The following is a 19,629-nucleotide window of genomic DNA, read 5'->3' on the forward strand; positions in this document are numbered from 1 at the left end:
CCCCTGCTTCATAAATAATTTCTCCCTCTGGTTTGTGGTTCCTCCTTTGTATCACAAGGGTTTGAATCCTTTGACTTTACAGCATCTTATTGTCTTGGAGGACAGGTGCCTTCTCTCATTTTTCAAACCGAGTTATTTGTGGGCCTTGCTTCCTCCATACACGTTTTAGTATAAATACATTACATTTGCTCAAAACATCTTGATGGGATTGAGTGAATTTGTAATCAGGGAAAACAACATTCTTGTGATGTTTTCCCACATAAACATGCTACGGCAGTTTATTCAGGTGATCTTTTTTGTTCTTTAAAATGGAATCACAAATTTTTACCATAGAAGTCTTGTATATTCTGCTAGATGAATTCTCAATTATATTTAGCTGTTATAAATTCTGCCTTCTGTTTTATTACATTTCTAGCAGGCTCTGACGGTGGCAAAAGGCTTCCTTTCTCATTAGACCCACGGGTTTACCTGTTGATCCTATTGTAAATGGAATTGTAAATTCTATGTAAATGACTTTGTCAGCTGTAAATCATACCACTTTGTTCTTTCTCAACACTTACCCATCTATTTCCCATGTTTACTTGATTTCTAGGACCCCCAGTGTATATTAAACAGTAGTCATAAAAGTGGGTCCCAGTACTGAATGGAATGTATGGAAACTTTCTCCATTTCAGCACCATGTCTGCTGTCGCCTTTAAGATGACTTAGTTTTTATCAGAAATGTTTTGGCGCACCTGGCTGGCTCAGTCAGAAGACCACGTGACTCGTGATCTTGGGGCCATGAGTTTGAGCCCCACATTGGGTATAGAGATTATGTACATAAACTTAAGAAGAAACTTAAAATGCCTTGAAATTGATTAAGTGATTTGTTTCTGCAACTACTGAAATAGTCACATTCATTTTATCTTCTTCCGTCCTAGAAGGGAATCGCATTAATAAACTTGCTGTTATTTTACCACTTTTCCTTGTTTCACTTGCTCATGCTGCATTATTTTCAATAAACTGATGGATTTAGTAAGTTAATACTTTATTTAAGACTTTCACATTAAAGCTCATAAACCAAGCAGAACTATAATTTACTGAAGCATGGCTATCCTAGTCATATAAAGAAAATGAAGCCGGCTTTCTCCTTTTTCTCGTTTCTGCTACAACTTTGTGAGGTAAGAATGATCTCATGCTTGAAAATTTATCAGTACTTTTTACAAAAGTGAGTTTGCAGCTCTGGTGAAGAGAGGAGGGCACCTCTTACTACCATTTAAATATTTTCAAGCTTAGTGCTTCATTCAATTATTTTTGCCAGTGTTGGCATTCTTTGCTCTCCCAGGAATTTACCCATTTTATCTACACTTTTGCAGTTATTGGCCTATAGCTCATAATATTATTTTTAAAACTCTATTTTGACTGTAGTCACACCTCCTTCTTCACTCTTCTGCCTTCCTTTTTTATTAATTTTATCCAGTCTTGTCAGAGCCAGCTATGAACTTTGTTAATCTTGTTTTTAGACCGCTATTCTTGATTTCAATGATTTTTAATACCTTTTTTTTTTTAGTTTATCTGGCTTATTTTCACATTTTTTATTATATATTTTATTATAATAAAATATTATATTATATATTATTTTTTGTGTATGTATAAACACAAAAGCCATGACTTTAGCTCATGGTACTATTTCAGTGGTATCCCACAAATTTTTATGGCTGTTCAGGTCAACGTATTTTTAATTTATAGAAGAACATCCTCTGCAATCTCGGGATGATTCAGTAATTTGTGTTGTTTTTAAACATATATTTCAGCTTTTATTTTTGTGTCGATTCCAAACCGTAGAGCGTTATAATTAGAAGACATGGTTTGACATGACTTCTGAGGCTTTCTTGGTGGACATCCTGTGAATATTTCATTTGAGAATTGTTCTATTCATTTTAAAGTTCATTCTCAAGGCCCACCCCATGTATTTAAGACTAAAAATCATGTAAAAAATATTTTTATAGATTTTTCACCTATATGACCTATCACAGAGAAATAAGTGTCTCGTTTTAACACAGGATATAACAGAGTTTCGCTTTCTAGTTACCATAGTTGATGTACAGACTTGTCCCCGTAGCTCTGCCATTCCTGTTTTAACAATGTTAATGTTATACTTTTAGGTACATATCTTTTTATGATTATGATCATCTTAATCTATTTCTTTTATGTGAAGTTCTTCTCTCTCTCTCCTTTTTGTATTTTCTCTTTAAGTTTTAACTTTTCTGGACTTCTGGAAATTTTCATTTCCTGTCCTCCCCAACCCCCCCAATCTATTTTCTCTCTGCTACTGAAATTCTTCGGACGGGTCATCTCTTTTCTTTTCTTCCCCACATACTATTCGTTGACCTTAGGACATGATCTTAGGAATATGACAAAGCTGCTTTTTGCAAAAATTCTTACCAGAAACTGCAATGCCTAAAGTAAGCCACGAGAGGTCAGACAATAACCAAGAAAACAAATGTGTGCGTGTGTGTGTGTGTGTGTGTGTGTGTGTGTGTGTGTAAACGACACCACCACCACAGTGAGGAACCCTGGTAGCTCTTCCAACCTGAACCATTCCTTGGAATAATACCTCACATTTGAATGTTTAATTTCCAGCCTCGATAACAGGATTAGTGTATAAGCCAGACTTCTCCTTCAGTTTGCAATTTGAAAGGCAGTCGAAGTTGGACTGCCACCCCTGCTTGGGGCTGAAATTCCTGCAAATCCAAGAGCAGATTTCTACCCCAAACCCTTGTGAACGAACACTTTCAAGAGGCAGCAGGTCTGCTCTGTCGCTTCCTGGTAGAGTGACTTTGGGCGAGTTGCTGAAACTCGATTAGCCTCTGGTCAGCCTCCCCTGGAAAATGGGGTAACAGGTCTCACCGCACAGGGCACGGTGGGGAGCTGGAGACCATGCCAGTACAGGAGAACTTGGAAAAAAATGCAGCTTTTGGTCTTTCCTCTTCTGTAAAATGAGTGAGTTCAGTGAATGGGTCTCTCAGCTCTTATCCTGCACGAATCTTCGGTGTTTAGTAAAATTGCCTTCATCGTTTCTGGGCCACGACCACTTTCTGAGGGTTTTTCTTAGGCTGCTGTGAGGAGACAGAGAAGAGCAGAGCAGACACCTGCCCCTCCCGTCTGGAGACCCAGGCCTCCAGGTCCTGCCCTGTCCTTTATGTGTCTTTAAGATTCAGGCTCTGCTTTGTCACTGCCTCAACCTCAGTGTCCCCATCTACAAAATGGGCTGAAATAACTGTGTCACAGGATGTGAGCTTTAATGCGATCGCACGTAAAAATACCTCAGAAGGCAGTAAGAGACCGACTATATCCAAAAAATGGGCTTCTCGGGACTTCCTTCACAGGCTGACTGAGAAAGACAAATGAGGTAATGAAGGTAAACAGATTAGCACAAATTCCTGCAATACACAGGAGCTTTAGAAGTATAATAATAAAGCACCAACTAAGCACCCGGATGGGTGGGTTAAGCCTCAGTGGTTAAGTGGGTTAAGTCAGTGGGTTCAGTGGGTTAAGCCTCTGCCTTCGGCTCAGGTCACCATCCTGGGATCATGGGTCTGGGGACCCGGCATCGGGCTCCCTGCTCAGTGGGGAACCTGTTTCTCCCTCTGCCTGACACTCCCCCTGCTTGTGCTCTCTCTAATAAATAAATAGAATCTTTATAAAAAGAATAAAGCACCAATTAATAGCAGAGCCCCAAGTAATAGAATGTGGAAGTCCAGTATTGGATCGTGTTGGAGAAGCAGCAGCCGGAGGTGGGTGGGGAGCCTGGCGTTGAAGAGAGACCCTTCCTACCTGAGGCGGGACATGACATGAGTGCCGGCTTCTGCTGGCTCCGGGGCGAGGGGGCACCCACCTGTCCAGGGAACTGAATTAATGGAGGCTCCGGCGGGAGATAAAGGACCTACGCCCCGGCCCATTAATCATTCTCCATCCTCTGAAGTCTGAGATCGGGTGCAGAGACCGCGGGCGGGCAGAGGCCCCGAGGAAGGGGCTGGTCTGCTCCAGACCTCAGTGAAAACCCTGTCTGGTCTGTTCCACACCATTTAGCACCTGACTGTGTCTATGGGACATATTTATAAAATTTCCCAAAATAAAGAAGTTCTTGGACTTCAGTTCACAGCACATCTTTACTAGCTCCTGAGCTGGGCCAGACCCTGTGCTGCGGGCTGAGGCCTTGGAGATGAACAGGGCACGCCCCCCTCCCCCACCCCCAGGGCTCAGGGCCTGGGGGACAGACCAGGAGGCAGCTGGTTTCCACATCACGTCACAAGCGCCAGGATGAAGACCGCATGGCCGGGGGGTGGCATCTGGGAAGGGCCCCCGGAGGAAGGGAGGCCTGAGCTGGAATGGGAAGGATTAATTAAGGACAGCCTGGCAAGGTCCGAGGAGAGAGAAAGGCAGGCAGAAGGACAGTCTTGAGCACAAGCACGTAGGGGGCATGTCCTGAGGCACAGCGGCCATAGCAGGAGAGGAAGCCGGTGGGCTGGGCGTGCTCTGGAGAGCAGAGAGCCCGTCTCACACCTCTTGCCGCCGTTCACGTTCACGCTGTTCACGGAAGGCCTCCGCCTCCTCACGGTGTACATCACCCACAGCCCCCCTGGGTGACAAGCAAGGTCTTGGGGTGAGGCATGGGCGGGGCTGCCAACCCCGCCTATTACGGGGAGGGGGTGTCACTTCCCAGACGGCCTCCGCCCCCGTCCGGAAGACCAGCTCCCCAAGAATGTCCTTCCTTGCCCTGGGCTATCGAACACTCTCCGGGTCTGCCGCAAAGGCTGTCTTTGCGGTTCTGGGCAGAGAGAACCCAGGACTTCAGGAGAGCAAGGAGGGCGGCCAGGAACGGAATTTACCGGCTCCCCGGAGAAGGCCCGAATGGTAGTACGAGATGAGTGATCCAGACTCGCTCCGAGTGCTTCCGTCCAGCGCCTGGCTCTGTCCCCCGGGCGCTCGGGATGCAGACGGAGCTCAGATGCTGGCTGAAGCGGGGAGCCGCTCACAGCACCCACAGGGCTCATGTCCCCCCATCTCCCAGGTCTAGGCTGCTCCTCCACAGGTCTCCCGGTGACCTGGACCACCCTGAACCAGGCCCACGGAGCCACAGGCCTAGAGTTAGCCCTAGAAGCCGGCCGGACACTCCCCGGGGCCTAACCACCAGGCTGACAGGAGTTGGGGAACCCATGGGAACCCAGAGAGAATAAGGTGGTAAACTTGGACGGTGCCTTAAGGAAGAGGCTAGCAAACGGCCCGACCATGGCTAACTAGTTAAATGGTAAAAACAAAACCAGACCAGTGCGGTTTGTTGGGGGTGGAGTTGCTTTTCCATTTTGGTTCTTTTTCCCCCTTTCTGGCTGTTTCCAAGGAGAAAATGCTGGCTGTGCTTCCCGGTCTGCAACAGACACACTCCGCAGGCACCTCCCTTGAGAGAGAAAGCAGCCCGCTGCGCCCCAGGGCGTCTTTCAACGCTCCCTCAAGCTGGCTTCCGGGGCCGTGTGGGCAACAACCAGGGGATTTGTCCCGCGGGACAGGACCAGCCCGGGCTCCCTCCACTCGGACCATTTATCATGGTAGCAGCTGGAGATAAGCTGGACACAAAGAGGATTTGTGTCCCAGGAGGGACGAGCCCTAGATACCCAACACGGAGGAATTTTCTCATTAGTCCGTGCCGGGGACTCTGGGCTCTCACGACGTGTCCCAGCGCGAGGGCAAGCGGGGAGGAGGGCATGGTGGAGGGGCAAAGCGCTCAGAGATGCTCTCCCTGAACAACCTAAATTAAAGTTTCCCGAGTGCATTACCGTGGGAGAGATGGAAATGCGAAAGGCCATCTGCACGTCGGACACTGTCTTGGGGGGGTGGGCGGGGAGTCATCTCCCAGGGCTGAATTTCTTTGTGCAGACTTAATTACTTGTTCCTGCTCCCAGGGGAGCCCAGCAGGGACTTTGCGTGGGGGCACCCCACATGCTGCTGGCAGAGTGAAGCCCAGGGGACCACGGGGGACCGAATCTCAAAGATAAACCATTGCCGAGTCATCTGCGGCCGCCAGCTGGACAGGACACGGAGTCCAACCACAGAGCATTCTAGAGCACTCCCAGGATTCGCTGACCTGAAAGGAATTCCAAAGCCTGAGAGCAAACTGAACCAGGAGGCAATCTCAGAGCTGGGAGCGGAGTCTGGGGAGCCGTCCCGGATTCTCGGGTTCCATTAATTCCAAATACCAGCTGGGCTCCCGGCAGCCCGTGCACGGCCCTCAGGAATGAAGTGGGTTTCTTGATGACCTCTGCTTTGTTGGTTTTCTTCAGCAGTTACTGGAAGGTTGAGCTCAGAGGGAAGGACACGACCAGCTGAAATTCACTGCCCCCCTTCGATGCTTCTGCCGCGTTTTGGTACCCTGCTAACATAGCCTGTCCCAGGAGTGCGGGTTCTGCGGTGTCCTCACCCCTTCCTGAAATGGAGAGAATGAGGTAGCCCTTTCCCACTAGGTTACCGCTGCGCACCAGACAGCACTGGGCTCCTGGAGGGGCTCGGATATGTTTTATGAACAAATCCATCTTTGCACCCAGCTTTCTAGACCATCAGCTCAGCCTGGAGCACGGCATGAAGAGTGACAGGCACAGCCGTTTCTACACTTGCAAAAAACCGTTTTGCTACAATTTCCCCTCTTTGATCTTCGCCCCAAATACCTACTTTGCATCACAGTGGAAAAGAAAGGCATGGGAAAGGTGTATTTCACACCTGAATGCCCGCAGAAGCCCATCCGGGGAGCTGTCAGTCAGAGATGTTACCTGGGGAATAGTTGCTAGGGCTTGGACCTAGAGAAAAGTTGCTATTGTGATTTCAATGCTCCCCTCACTGGGACCATTCACCATTCGGGGAATGGGTGGGGTTGGGGTCTGTGTTTCTGCCGCTTTTCCAGAACAATGCGACGTGCCCCGCAGGGTGAAAGCAAGCAGCGAGGCCTTAGGGACCATTGTCTTCTTCATCCTCTGAGACACTGAGTGGAACTCAATGCAGAAAAGGCTGGGGGCCTCCTGCCCGAAGCGTTTCGGATGTGGAGCCTGGGACCCCACGTGCTGAGCTGTAGAACCCACCCTTCTCACCCAGCAAAGGACAAAAAAGGTGTATGGCCACTGTGAACAGAAGAAAGACCCCTTTTCCTGCCTCACTCCCATCCATTCTCCATTTCCTGCCTTTTCAGGCAGTTAGAGGCCCGGCCCTCTCTCCGCTGTGTGAGGCCCCCGGGTCCCAGGGCCCGACACTGGCCTCGGAGCAGCAAGACTCCCGCCAGTAATCGAGCGTCAAGGTTGCTCCAGGGTGGGGAGGTACCTCAGCCAGCAGCTCTGGTACCTCTGCAGGAGGTCCGTGTGCACAGGCACAGCCCTGTCCCCTCCTCCGGGGAAGAGGGCTGTGCCCCAGGTAAGTCATGGCCTAGAGGACAATCCAGGGGTCCAATTGCCTCCGTCATGTCACCCCTCCAACAGCCACATGATGGTCAGGTTGGAAGAGGGATGCTTAGTGGCCAGCCAGTTAGGGGGACTCATGGAGGGGGAAACCTGAGATCACTTCCCCCGAGGGCCTCTGGTGGGAGGTCAGCAGACAGTGCCCACCAGCCTCAGGGTTCAACCTCTGTCTCAGCAGCCGGGGCTCCTAACCCAAAAGGCCAGTGCTCGCCCGCCAACAAGCCAGCCTTGAGAAAACCGACCACTTCCCCTCAGTCCAGAGAAACCAAAGCCAACGGACGAAACCAAACCAGATCGTTTTATTCTGCACTTTCCTTCTACCAGAACACTACTAAAAATATAAATATAAAATCTCTAGAAAATACTCAGATCTGTAAAGTTCCTCTCCCAGAGTGGGGCCAAGCTCTTTGTTCTTTCAAAGCCGATGGGCCTAGCTATGCCCATTAGTCTTCATATCGTCCACATACGTCACACAGACACCTCTCTCTCTGTGCAGGGGAGAGCGCCACTCTCCTGCCAGGTTCTGGAAGCTCACCTGTGATTTATCAGGGGAAGGCTAGGCGCCGACTAGGAGTACAGTGGGGCTGGGGATGGGTACCAGGGAGGGAATACACTGTGCCCCCACCTCCCTTATGCAGGCTCAGAAGATAGGTTGTTTCTCATTATCCTGCCCTTGCGTCGACCAGGCCACCCAAGTGGCCCATAGTGAGAAGCTGGACTCACTATGAGGGTGTGTTTGGCGGGGCGTGGGGGGGACACTGTGACGACAGTGAGGTCAGGCTGTTGAGACAGACACAGGAAGCTGCTCAGAGCCCAGGCCATCAGGAGGACTAGAAGTTGTCACTGCTGCCGCCTGGGGGCAGCACTCAGCCCCTAGCACCAGGCATTACCGGCCGCATCTAGGCTGGGACTTCAGGCTTGAGCCCCCCCTCCCCCACATGGCAGCTTCACCGCCTCCCCACCCCCGGTGGGAGGTCGATGGCCTGGGTGGAGATCACAGAGACGCCAACGATGGGAGCAGGGTCCCGCCGGTCCTCGTTGGGCACCAGACACGAGTCTGAGGAACTCCAGCGTTAGGCTGGCAATGGTCCTGGGACGTCCCAGGATCCCTGGGCTACCCTGAGTCTGAGGTGCCGGACCTCAGCAGGGGCTGGGTGTGGCATGGAGCGCAGCGTGCTTAAGCCAGCCCAGGCCCTCCAGCTCTCGGCACGTCGGGCCGCCGAGTCACTTGGCGGGGGCCACCCTGATCTCTGGGGCAGAAGCCCCAGGGGCCAAGGCTCTGCTGAGTTTCCCACCGGAAAAGCAAAAAGATCTTCTGGCATGGAAGCACCCAGCACAGTTTAGGTTCTCTGCCCGCCCCCACCCGGTCCCCAGCTCTGTGTTGTCTGCAAAACCCCAAGCTGTCCTGGGAGAACTCACAGGCTTCCAAATGCTAGTCCCGAGAACTTCTGAGTCTCGGGGTCAGAGATCATATCGTAGTGATGTTCTTGGAGGAAGGTGGCAGGATCTAGACCTTCAGTACCCGCCCTGCCCCCGGCACCCGGCCTGCAGAGCCCCTCGTGGGAAAGGGAGCTGAGGCTTTGCCAGGAGCACACGGTGCAGCCCGGCTTTCTGGGGCAACGGAAGACCGGGTGCGAGAGGGGGCAGGAGGCTCCAGAAGCAAGAACACCAGAAGGGCCGCCAGCACCCTGCTGAGCCGCCTCCAACCAGGCTCCCAGATCCTGGGTCCAGAGGAGTTTGCTTGGATGTCACAAAGGTGGGGAGGGCGGGGAGTGGGAACTGGGTGATGGGACAACATGAGCAGTGCTGGGGGGCAGGGGGAGCCGAACAATGGACAGAAAAGGGACGGCAGCAGGAGGCCCACCGGCTGCCACGGCTGGACGGGCCACGCCAGGCTTCTCTAGGCAGCCAGCCACCCTGTTCAACAAAAGGGAGGTTCTCTTCTTGCTGCAAAGGCCCCCAGGGTTGGGATCTCCCCCCGACAGGGTTTCCTGGCCACAGGAAGACAGCATGACAGGGTCCCTGGTGGGAGAGAGGAACATAAAAGTGGGTTAACCCAGGAGGGCAGGCACCGGTTAGTGCTGGATGAACCAGACATAGATCCCAAAGGCCGGGATGCAGAGAGGACCATGTGGCATCTGGGCCAGTGGAAGGCAGGGCAGAGGCTGCTTGAGGGAGACGGGAGTCACGGGCCATTTGAACACGAGCGCAAACACCTCCTGCCTGGTGAGAGGGAGCCTGTCCCAGGGCTCCTGCCACATCGCAGTCTCCTGTTTGTCACCCCAGCTCGGACACTTACCATACCCGGACCTTACCTCTGCCTCATTTCAGGCCATGGGGTGGTCCCTGAAAACTGCTCTGAGCCCCCAGCGACTGCCCTGGCCTCATCCTGTCTTCTCCACGACTTCGGCCCCAGGTTCTGTTGGGGCCAGCTGCCTGGACGCCAAGTTCCCGGGCCCTCCCCCAAAGCAGGATGGCGGCCCGCGTGGCTGCCTCTGCAGGGCCCACCTAGCCCTGTCCTCGTGCAGCAAGGGTGCCCCGGCCTCCCCTTCTGCACCTGGCGCCCACATGTGCCAGGTCGTACCCCTTTCCCCCAGGGCCTCCTCAGTGCCTGGCTCTGGGCCCCATCCCGGGGGGCTTGGTGTGTTCCCCAACTGGCCAGATGGGAAACACCCCGAGAACTGCCGGCGACCAGGCTGCCTCCGGGTCTCAGGCCTGGTGTCTCCTCTGGCCCGCACCCAAAGGCCAGATGCGAGGCAACCACCTGGGGCCTCCGTGGTCTGAGGACCGAGCGGAACGGTCCCACCCAGCCAGATTCCCTCAGCCGAGGCCGGAGAGGGGAACCAGACCGTGGAAGGAGAGGGGCAGGGGCACAGCGGGAAGTCAGGGCGGCGGGGGAGTAGAGGTACCCCAATAGCCCGGGGCTGTGGCCGGCACCCAGAGGACCTGTCCTCAGGTTTACAGAAAATGAGCCTTTGACAAGGACAACTGAGGGACTCTTGGCCCTGCACAGCCCACGCGGGGGGACCAGCTCTCTGCTGATCTCTGCACCAGGGAGCCAAGGGCACACAGAGCCGGGGTCGGGGGCTAGATGGACGAGGGGAAGGGGGTGCTTGGCAGGAAGAAGAGGCCCTACTCAAAGGAGAGCAGGTCTGGGTGCGGGCCCTCATTGTCAAGACTGGAGGTCCGTGCCCGAGGAGGGGAGCTGCCGTCCTCCAGCGGCTCGGCCAGGTCGGGGGGGCTCAGGCTGAGTTTGAGGCCGTTCCTCTCCAGGAGGCCCGGGGAGGAGGCCCTTCGGCACTCAGTCATCTTCGGCTTGGGTTCGTCTTGGCCGTCCTGGTGAATCAGGTCAGGCACGGACACGGAAACCTCTCCATTGGGCAGAGCCTCGCCCTTGTCCACCACTTCCAGGGGGGCTTCGGGTGGAGCAGTGGGAAGGGGGTCCTGGGGCTGCCCGGGAGACAGCTCTGTCCCGTACTCCAGGCTGCTCAGGACGGGCTGTGACGAAATCAGCATGTCCTGCGTCGTCTTCAGGGCCCGGGGGGTTCGCTTCCTGGTGATGGGAGGCGGAGGATCCAGCCGAGGGAATGCATCCGGCAGGGCCGACCTGGGGGGGGGGTCAATGACAACAGACCCGGGTGCTCTGAGGATGGTGAGACCCCAGCTCCCACCCTGGGTGGCTCGCCCACCCAGCAAGTGCACCCCTGCTCGGTTTGTTCTGTGGGTTGTGGCAGTTGGAGCACCGCTGGCTTTTCCCTGGTGACCCCCTGCCCTCCCCTCCGCCCCCTGCTCGGTGCTGACAGCAGCTACGTGTTGCCTTTGGGACCACCAGCGAGCTGTGTCACATCAGAGCTTTGCCATGAGCCCTATGGGGGACGTTGCCTGCTGAGGAGCATAGCCGGTGTGGAAAACAAGGCCTGGCAGGGACCTGGTGACCCCAGCAGGCTTCTCCCTCCCCTGCCCTGGTGGGTCCCAGGGACACCCACGTTCCTCCCCTACCAGCGGCAGAGCAGCGGCTTGAAGCTGTGGCTGGGTGTTAGCATCCACCCCGGGAGCCTCGGACAATGCTGGGGTTCGAATCCAGCTGTGCTGCTACTGATTCCGTAACCTCACCCCTCTGAACCTGGTTCTATGCAAGATGGAAACCATCTGGGCCGCTTCAGGGGTTAGGGGAGCGTGGGGCCTGGCGCTTGTGCACGCCTGACAGGTGCTTGCTAAACTTCAGCCATAGTGACCCCAGGGCAGCCAACAACCAGGGACAAGCCCAGCTCTGTCCTCTGCAGGGCGAGCTCATGTCCCCGGCTCAGAGCTGCTCTCTGGAGGCCCCGGGTCAGTCTGGAGCGCTGCCGGCCCCCCCACCCGCACTCACCTGGCCTCCTCGCCCGGAACCCCGCCGGCCAGCCGGGCCCCCGCAGTCCTATTAATCTCCATGGCGCCTGCACCGTCCAGACTCGAGGGCTCCTTTCTCCGCAGGAAGTCGTTGACTTTGGCCCCCACGGCTCTGCCCAGGTTCTTGAGGTGCTGACTGCTGCCCACCCAGACCCCCGACCCCGGGGCGGCCGAGCTGGGGGCCGGCAGCCGGGACAGGTGGGGGAAGGAGCAGCTGGGCTGCAGCTTCGGGGCGTGGGCGGCGTTCACGTTCTCGAACATGCCATGGTCCACTGCAAACAGAGGGGAAGAGGGCTGGGGTGAGCGGGGACGGGTCGCTCGGCCTCTTGCCCGCACACTGCACCCACAGCTGTCACTGCCCTGGGTTCTGGAAACACTCGGGGGAGAACCCGCAGAGACGCTCTCAACCCTTCTGTGTGGGTTTTCCAGATGGGACGTGGGACGAGCCCTTCCAGCTCCACCCCGTCCGGCCCATTGGTGACGAGCTCCAGCCTTAAACCTACCACTTCCCCCCAATTTATCCCTTTACCCCTGCCTCCTTGACTCCTGGCTTGACCCCTGACCTTGGGGCCAGCGAGCCCTCTGAAGAAAAAATGACGAAGAAATGAACTATGGTATTTTCTGTCACTGTGAACGCAGCTGAGCGGACGCCGGCACAGGGGCCGAAGCTGGTGGAGGCTCGCGTGGGAAGCTCCCCGCTGAAGGCCACCCGTGGGGCACATTTTCTCTGTGGGAAAACAGGCTCCCTGTCTCCTGAAGAGGAACGTGGGAGCATGGGTGGCTGCGTGCCGAGAGATGCCGGGTGGGGGCTCCGGACCGGCTCACGTCGAAGCCTTGACACCCAGGGGAGCAGGAGGAGCCTGACCGCAGCCTCACGACCAGCCAGCGAGCTGGGCCATGGGAGGAATCCTACTTATGGACACGAAGAACTGTCTTCTGGGCCTGAGGTCACAGGGCCATGACCGGAGGGGCTGAATGAGAACTCCGCGGTTCTCGCCCTCTCCACGGACTTCCCGTGGCCTGGTGTCACGGACGAGCAGCCTCACAGGCGGCCCTTCTCTCCCCAACTTCGGTCTGAAGGACTCACTCCAAGGGCGGCAGGTAGAACCACCAGGCTGTGAACAAGGCCACGTCTCCTTCACCTTCGTATCCCTAACAGCTAGCCTGGTCGGGTATACAGAAGGTGCTCAATAAATCCCTCAAACTGCCAGACCCATTCTGCAGATGGGAGAACCACAGAGGTCAAGATCATAGCTCCAAGGGTTGTCACTGGAATGAATGGTGCTTGGGGCTTTAAGCCACACCGTCCACATGCTTGTTTCAGGGTGTCCTCCCCCACCGGGAAGTCAAGCTCCGTCCTCCAAAGACAGATCCATTCTTTGGGGCCTTGGAGGCACATGTGAGGTTTCTGTCCCTACCACGTACTCTAGATACTCTGCCGATCTGGGGGAAGAGGAGGTAACACTTGAGCACAGACTCTGTTCTTGGTCTCCACCTCCAAGTGCCTACGCACGCGGAGCCTTCCCAAGAGTAAGTGAGGTTGGGGTGTGCTGCTGCTTCTGTTGAACTTGCCATCAAGTAGCTCTCCCTGCCCTGCACTGCTGAGTCCCTGGCCCGGGGGTACATCTCCCTTTACTGCGGTTTCAGCAGACATACCCCTTCTGCACCCGAGCTAGAGAAGCCCTCCTGTAAAGGTCTTTGGGCGGCAGCAGGAAGCTGCAGGGGGCAGAGCAGACAAACCCCACCCCCAGGTCTATGCGTCTGCTGCACACAGGGAAGGCACCACAGTGGGGCCCGTGCTAGGGAACTGGGGTAGAACCACCGCAGGGTCTGGGGCACAGGGCTGACCGGGTGAGGCGGCCTGGGCTCCAGGTGTGGCCACACCGCACCAGCAGGACTTCCAGCCCAGCCCCTAATGGGGTCATCAGCTCCTGTGACTCTACGAAGAGCACTATCTCGCCACACCATCACCCACTTCTGCGTGCTTTCCCTATCGTGTCCTGCATCCTGGCTTTTCTTTAATCGTAAAATCTGTGGACTTGCCGGGAAACCCTTGGCCATGAAAGCATTTGACTATTTCCCTCCAAACCAGCAAGTGTATTTGGGCCACCGTGAAACCGGGGCAAGTGTCCAAAAGAGGTTGGCTGGGGAAGGCACACCCCCCTCCCACCCCTGCCACTTCCTGACTCTGATAGATCCGAGCCGGTCTCCTTATTGGTGTCGGGTGAATGTACAGAGCAGACCTGCTCATTTCTGCGAGTGTAAGTAACCCAAACAAACCCCAAGTGACTTGGGAACTGTGAGCTCCTCTTATCTGAAAAACTTCCTAAGAAGCACAAGTAACTACAGGATCACGCCCCATTGTAGATTTCCCGCACTTTTCACTCGCTACCTTCCCAAATGTCTATGCTGAATTCTTCAGTAGTTTAAAGAAAACCTGTCCTATGTGCTCTTTGCAATTCCCTGTGTCTTTCTGGCCAACGCACCTGGTCTTGAAAACCAAGTGGGGAGCTCCTGGAGGAGACGCTGTATCCCCAGTGATTTTTTTTTTTTTTAAACTTTCTGGAGCACTCGGCACAGGGCCTGGCACAAAAGTTGGCCATTTCGTAAGTTTGGCTTAATCGAATGGGCTTTTGAGAGGAATCCTTAAAACCTGACCACATTACGGGCAGACGGTGTAGAGAAGCTGTTCCCGAGGCTTTACCATTTACAAAAGCCACTCATAGCCTCCTCTGCCGAGGTCAGCCTGGGAACAAGCAGTCTGCTCGCGGATGTGGGGCTCTGGCGGGGGCCTCCTTTGCTTCCACACCCTCGGGTGTGCCATGAGCACCTTTCCTGCTGATGGCACTAACGACCCCCACATTCCGTCCCTCCCCCCGGACTAGATGCGGGGTGGTTCAGGACGTAATGATGATGATGGAAAGAGAAATGATGATTGCCCAACCTGGTGGCCCACCCCACAATACCCCCACATGCACGAGCAGAGCCAAGCATCTGTGACGTACATCGTCCATCAGAAAGACGGTCTCTTACCTGTCCGAGAAAGGGGCTCGGAAAGCAGGTGGGAAGCAAACAAGAGAGAGACACATTTTATGTAGTGGCCGACCACTCTGGGACTGTCACCTCCTGCCCCCGGCCACCAGCAACAACATACCAGGAGGGTATAACATGCGAGAAAACCCTGGACAAGCAGGTTCCCACGAACTCTTCAATCCCTAGACCGGAAGTGTCTGGTTTTTAAAAACTCTACCAACAGGCACCGAGGCAGCTTTGCGTGTGTTCCCCAGTATTCTGAGCCCCCTTTACAGGAAGTCTGTCTGACGTTCCCAAGCTGGCAGTGGAAAGAATTCAATGACACCCCTCCTGCTCCTGCAGGATGAAATTCCAAATCTTCTGGACCCTGTGTACATCGCTCATTACTCTCCTGTCCCATTTCTGCACACAAACCACCCGGGTTTAGACCATTCCAAGCGTCTAAATGAGTAAAATAAGAGGACGCGGTGGCAGGGAGGTTTGCCTGATGCTGCAAAGTTGCTAACAGAGCGGGGTGAGAACTCACGCACACCAGCTCCCCGGACCCCAGGATCTTCCTCTGCACCACAAGGGCCAAATCAAACAGCCAATTCCCTCAAAGCTGCCCAAGTCCATGGTGTCCACTAAATTCCAACGCCTTCTAAGTCTCCAAGACAGGCTCTGTGGGAGGCAGCGAGGTCCTCCACCCTGTCCTACAACACTGAAGTCCTGCGGGCAGACACCAACAGGAAGACGACTCTGGGCTCTCACACCCGAAGCTCACACGCACACGCACGTGTGCCACGACCAGGCCATGTCTCTCCATGCAGCCCAAGCAGATGCACAGTTTGATCAAATGCACTCTCTGTACCTAGTCTGCACCTGTTGTGACGCTCTACAACGGGGCTTATCTTCAAAATGGCGGGATCACCTCTCACCCTTACCCCACCGCCCGCAGCAGGCTAGGCTGGGGGAGGACGGAAGCGAAGCGGAGAGGAGAAGCAACCTGGCCACTTGGAGTTCAGTCCCTCAGCAAACTGCTCACCAGGAGAAAATGGTGTTGAGTAAGCCACCTGCTTGTGTTGTAGTCATTTGCTAAAAACAGCACCACCGTTTAAAACACTACCTGGTCCCTATTAGGCAGCGCACGGAAGTATTTAGGCACAAAGGGCCATGATGCTTGTAACTTACCTTGGAATAGCTCAGCAAGCCACGTGTGGGGCGGAGGGAGGGGGATTGACAAAGCAAACGGGGCAAAATGTTAACAACAGGAAAACCCGGATACAGAATGCACAACAACTAGTTTTTGTTTTGCAACTTTTTGCCACTTTCAAACAATTTCCAGAGAAAATGTAAAAATTATACTCCAAACTCAGTTGCAAAAGAACAAAAACACCGGATAGCACAGGTGAGGCAGATGAAGGAGAAGCTGAGCGAGAAGCTTATTCAGAGAGGACAGAGGTCCCCAGAGTTGGGGGGCGTGAGAGCAAGGACACAAAAGGACACCAAAGATCAACAGGATGGGAGTCAACAGATTACATCGTGGTCACATCTCTGCCACAGGCTTCCTCCCCCTGGGCATTCTCAGTCGAGGCAGGCTGATGAGGGGTGAAGTCCCAAAAAGTCTTTCTAAAATTTTAGAGACTCCACCCGTCTTTGAAAGGGACAGCCTGGCCAGCAAGCGGAATCATGGGACCCTCTTGTGATGTCAACTGCACTGAGAATGTTCATCGTCTGGACAACCCAGCCAGCCTCCGGGGAGCAGATGTGTGATCTCCATACCCGACGGCAGTCCGAACATGGAGAACTTCTCACTCCTCAGCATTTCTGGACCTCGAATCTCTTCCTCAGCCCTGAGCACTTTTCCCGACATTATGTCCTCACACGCCACCAGCTTGCCAGGTAAACTCTGGTGCCACTAGGGCCACAAAAATGTGGTTTTTCTGGAAGCTTTTGAGTACTCTACCAGATCATGTCACAGGACTACGATTTAGTGAGAAAGTCAAATTACACATGGGGAGAAAATAATTTTTCAAAATGCTGCATTCATGGTAAGTAGTTCCTGATGTTTATTCATTTCTGGCAAGGGAAGGATGGGGGAACACATTTGTTGTCCAGTTTTTCTTTCCCTCTAGAATCTCAGGTCTCTGTAGGGCAGGGACTTGCTGAAGCCCTGGCTGGGACAGGCCAGAGAAGAGACAGGCTTCCCACCGCATCAGTAGGAACCTAGGAGGCAGGGTGCCTAAGGAGCACAGCAGGGAATTGAGATGGACTGTCTAAGGACCCGCTGTTCCCACTGTGGTCTGCGGGCCTCCCTGTGGGCCTCACCTGGGAGCTTGTTAGCAATGGAGGAGCTCAGGCCGCCCCCAGACCTGCTGAATAGGAACCTTCATGGGTAACAAGGCTTCCGGGTGGTTCCTGGAGAGGTGCGCCTGTTACGGCTGGAGGAGGCCAGCCAGCTCTCCTCAACAGCCATGTGCCTGTCCAGAGGACCCTTACACAGTGGCTTCCCCGACTGAGCTCTGGTTCCACTCTGGGAGTGGAGACGGGCTGGCTCTTCACCAAGTGGTAGCAGCCATCAGCGCGTTCACACGGCCAGAGTCCACCTGAACACTCCTGGGCTGTAGGTGGGAAATGCTTTCAGTTGGAGAAACCACATAGCTTTATGTACTATAGCTATGTGATCCGTGACCAGACTCCCTCCCCTGGATCCCGGAGGAAGCTCTGAGGCTGGAACACAGACAGACAGACAGACAGACACACACACACACACACACACACACACACAAACACACACACAAACCAAGCTGCAGGAAGGTCAAGAGAAAGATGGGCAGGGCAGAAAGCGGTCATCTGGTCTGTATGTAAACTTCTCCCGTGGAGAGAATCTTGCCCAGATCTCCATGAAAATGCCCCATTTGGATTTCCCCAGGATGCCACCCAGAACAATTCTGCTTATCTGGGTGCAAAAAGGGCGCTGTTTGTCTTCAGCTTTGCAATGTCATCAAGTCCCAAGGTAGAGCCTCTAGGTACGTCTTGGGGGGTTGGTCACCAAGAAGAGGACTCCCAGCCTCGCGCAGCTCACCAGAGCGTTTCTTCCCTAACCCAGACATTGCAAAGACCGCATTACCCTCCGAGGCATCCAGCCCAGCTCAGGCCCTGCCAGCCCCGTACCACAGCAGCGCGTTCCGGCTCGGGGTGCAGAACCCGGGGTTCTCTCCAGGTGAGGCCTTCTCTGCCTTGGGCAGGCACCTGTGAGAAGCTGGAGGGGCAGGGCTGCTCCCCTACAGGACGGGTGCTTCCCACCCCTGTCCTCGCCTTCCTGGTCCTCCCTTCCGCAGGCCCCTGCAGGCCCCCGCAGGCCCGTCTCCCGAGCCGGGGGTGAAACCGCAGCTTCCGCCTGGGGTGGGCTGTTGCGGGCAGACAGACAGAGAGGCTGGGACAATGGCCGTGGCCAGGGGGTGTGGGAAAGGGGCGCTGGGAAGCCACTGAGCCACCTGCCTGCCCTTCGAGGAAGGGGAGACGAGGTGTCCGCTGGGATAGAAGCACCTGGCCAAGGCCGAGGCTTAGGGAACGCAAGTGGTCTCTACCCCCCACACCCAACTGCCACTGGTGGGAGCGGAGGAAGGAGGGTCTCGGACAGCTCTTGCCACCCTGACTCCTGCTTACTCTCAGAACTGCAGTCGAGGGGGCGCGGGGAGAGACCTCTGGACCACACCTGACTCCTGACCGCTTGCCTTTCTGCTTCTCCCGGCCCCTCCACCCCTGGCCACCCTGGGGCCTTGCGCTCAAACCCGACCCTTTCCTCCGCAGACTGCATTTTGAGGGACCCCCAGAACGGGGAGCAGCTGAGGCGGAACTGCACCATCTACCGGCCCTGGTTCTCCCCTTACAGCTACTTTGTCTGCACAGACCAGGAGAGCCACCTGGAGGCCTACAGCTTCCTGGAGGTGCAGCGGGACGAGAGCAGGGGGGACAGCTGCCTTCCCGAGGACCTGGCTGAGAGCATCTGCTCGTCCTCTTCCTCCCCAGAGAACACCTGCGCCCGAGAGGCCAGCAAGAAGTCTAGGCATGGCCTGGACTCCACGGACTACATCACGTCCCAGGACATTCTCACGGCCTCCAGGTGGCACCCGGCCCAGCAGAGCGGCTACAAGTGTGCGGCCTGCTGCCGCATGTACCCCACTCTGCACTCCCTCAAGAGCCACATCAAGGGGGGCTTCAGGGAAGGCTTCAGCTGCAGGGTGTACTACCGCAAGCTCAAAACCCTCTGGGGCAAGGAGCAGAAGGCCCGGCCCGGGGACCGGCTCTCCTCAGGCAACTGCCAGGCCTTTAAGTAGCCTGGTTGGGGGCTGGGGGCTGGGGGTGGCAGCTGTCCCGTTAGTGGGCGCCTCAGGTAAAGCGGGGAGGAAGCCCGTTCATGCCTCCAGAGAGATGTCAATAAACCCAAGTTGGTCACAGCCTTCGGTCAAGTCCCGGGTCACCTGGATCCACCTGTGGTCCTTCCCGGTCCCCGTCCCATGCCCCCTCTGGCGAACGGTTGCCGAGCAACAGCAGGTCCCCTCGCGGCCCCTCCCGCCTTCCCTTCCCCTCTCCTCCTCAAGTTGGAGAAGAGCCTCTCTAGGGGCACTTTTCAAAGTGAGGTGCCCAGATCAGCAGCGTCCGCATCCCCTAAGAATCTGCTAGAAATGAAATCTCAGATTCACGGAATTAGAAACTCGGTGGGGGCAGGAGGGGGCCTGGCCATTGGGCT

At 55.1% G+C, this 19,629-nt stretch overlaps 2 protein-coding genes across 8 annotated transcripts in view; one reads left to right on the forward strand and one right to left on the reverse strand.

Annotated features, from left to right (window-relative positions):
* Positions 1 to 10,278: 10,278 nt before the first annotated feature.
* NOS1AP (nitric oxide synthase 1 adaptor protein) overlaps positions 10,279 to 19,629 on the reverse strand; it is a 261,440-nt gene continuing 252,089 nt past the window's right edge. For 5 of the 6 annotated variants that reach the window (XM_032319186.1, XM_032319185.1, XM_032319184.1 and 2 more), the window contains 2 exons: positions 11,845 to 12,136; positions 10,279 to 11,082 (listed from right to left, as the gene is read on the reverse strand). In XM_032319186.1, coding sequence (XP_032175077.1) covers positions 10,608 to 11,082; positions 11,845 to 12,136 — 767 coding nt within the window. In that variant the 3' untranslated portion in view covers positions 10,279 to 10,607. Of the gene's footprint in view, positions 11,083 to 11,844; positions 12,137 to 16,067; positions 16,509 to 19,629 lie in introns of those variants that run through there. The other variant, XM_032319190.1, reaches the window with a different exon arrangement.
* On the forward strand, positions 16,656 to 19,236 carry SPATA46 (spermatogenesis associated 46). Of its 2 annotated transcripts, none has more exons than XM_032319191.1 (3): positions 16,656 to 16,778; positions 17,986 to 18,099; positions 18,690 to 19,236. In XM_032319191.1, exons 1-3 carry the CDS (start codon positions 16,676 to 16,678, stop codon positions 19,214 to 19,216), a joined length of 744 nt encoding a protein of 247 aa, XP_032175082.1. In that variant the 5' UTR covers positions 16,656 to 16,675; the 3' UTR covers positions 19,217 to 19,236. The 2 variants fall into 2 exon arrangements, with proteins under 2 accessions (XP_032175082.1, XP_032175083.1); XM_032319192.1 differs by lacking the exon at positions 16,656 to 16,778 and adding an exon at positions 16,838 to 16,927.

This window comes from Mustela erminea, chromosome 17, assembly GCF_009829155.1.
Source record: "Mustela erminea isolate mMusErm1 chromosome 17, mMusErm1.Pri, whole genome shotgun sequence".
Classification (NCBI taxonomy): Eukaryota; Metazoa; Chordata; class Mammalia; order Carnivora; family Mustelidae; genus Mustela; species Mustela erminea.

What these genes read in the sequence shown, in the direction of transcription:
- SPATA46 (XM_032319191.1), top strand. Translation starts at nt 16,676, where the DNA reads ATGGAGAACTTCTCACTCCTCAGCATTTCTGGACCTCGAATCTCTTCC. An exon ending in ACACGCCACCAGCTTGCCAG is followed by an intron (nt 16,779 to 17,985) that starts GTAAACTCTGGT and finishes TCCCTAACCCAG; the next exon opens with ACATTGCAAAGACCGCATTA. An exon ending in GAACCCGGGGTTCTCTCCAG is followed by an intron (nt 18,100 to 18,689) that starts GTGAGGCCTTCT and finishes TTTCCTCCGCAG; the next exon opens with ACTGCATTTTGAGGGACCCC.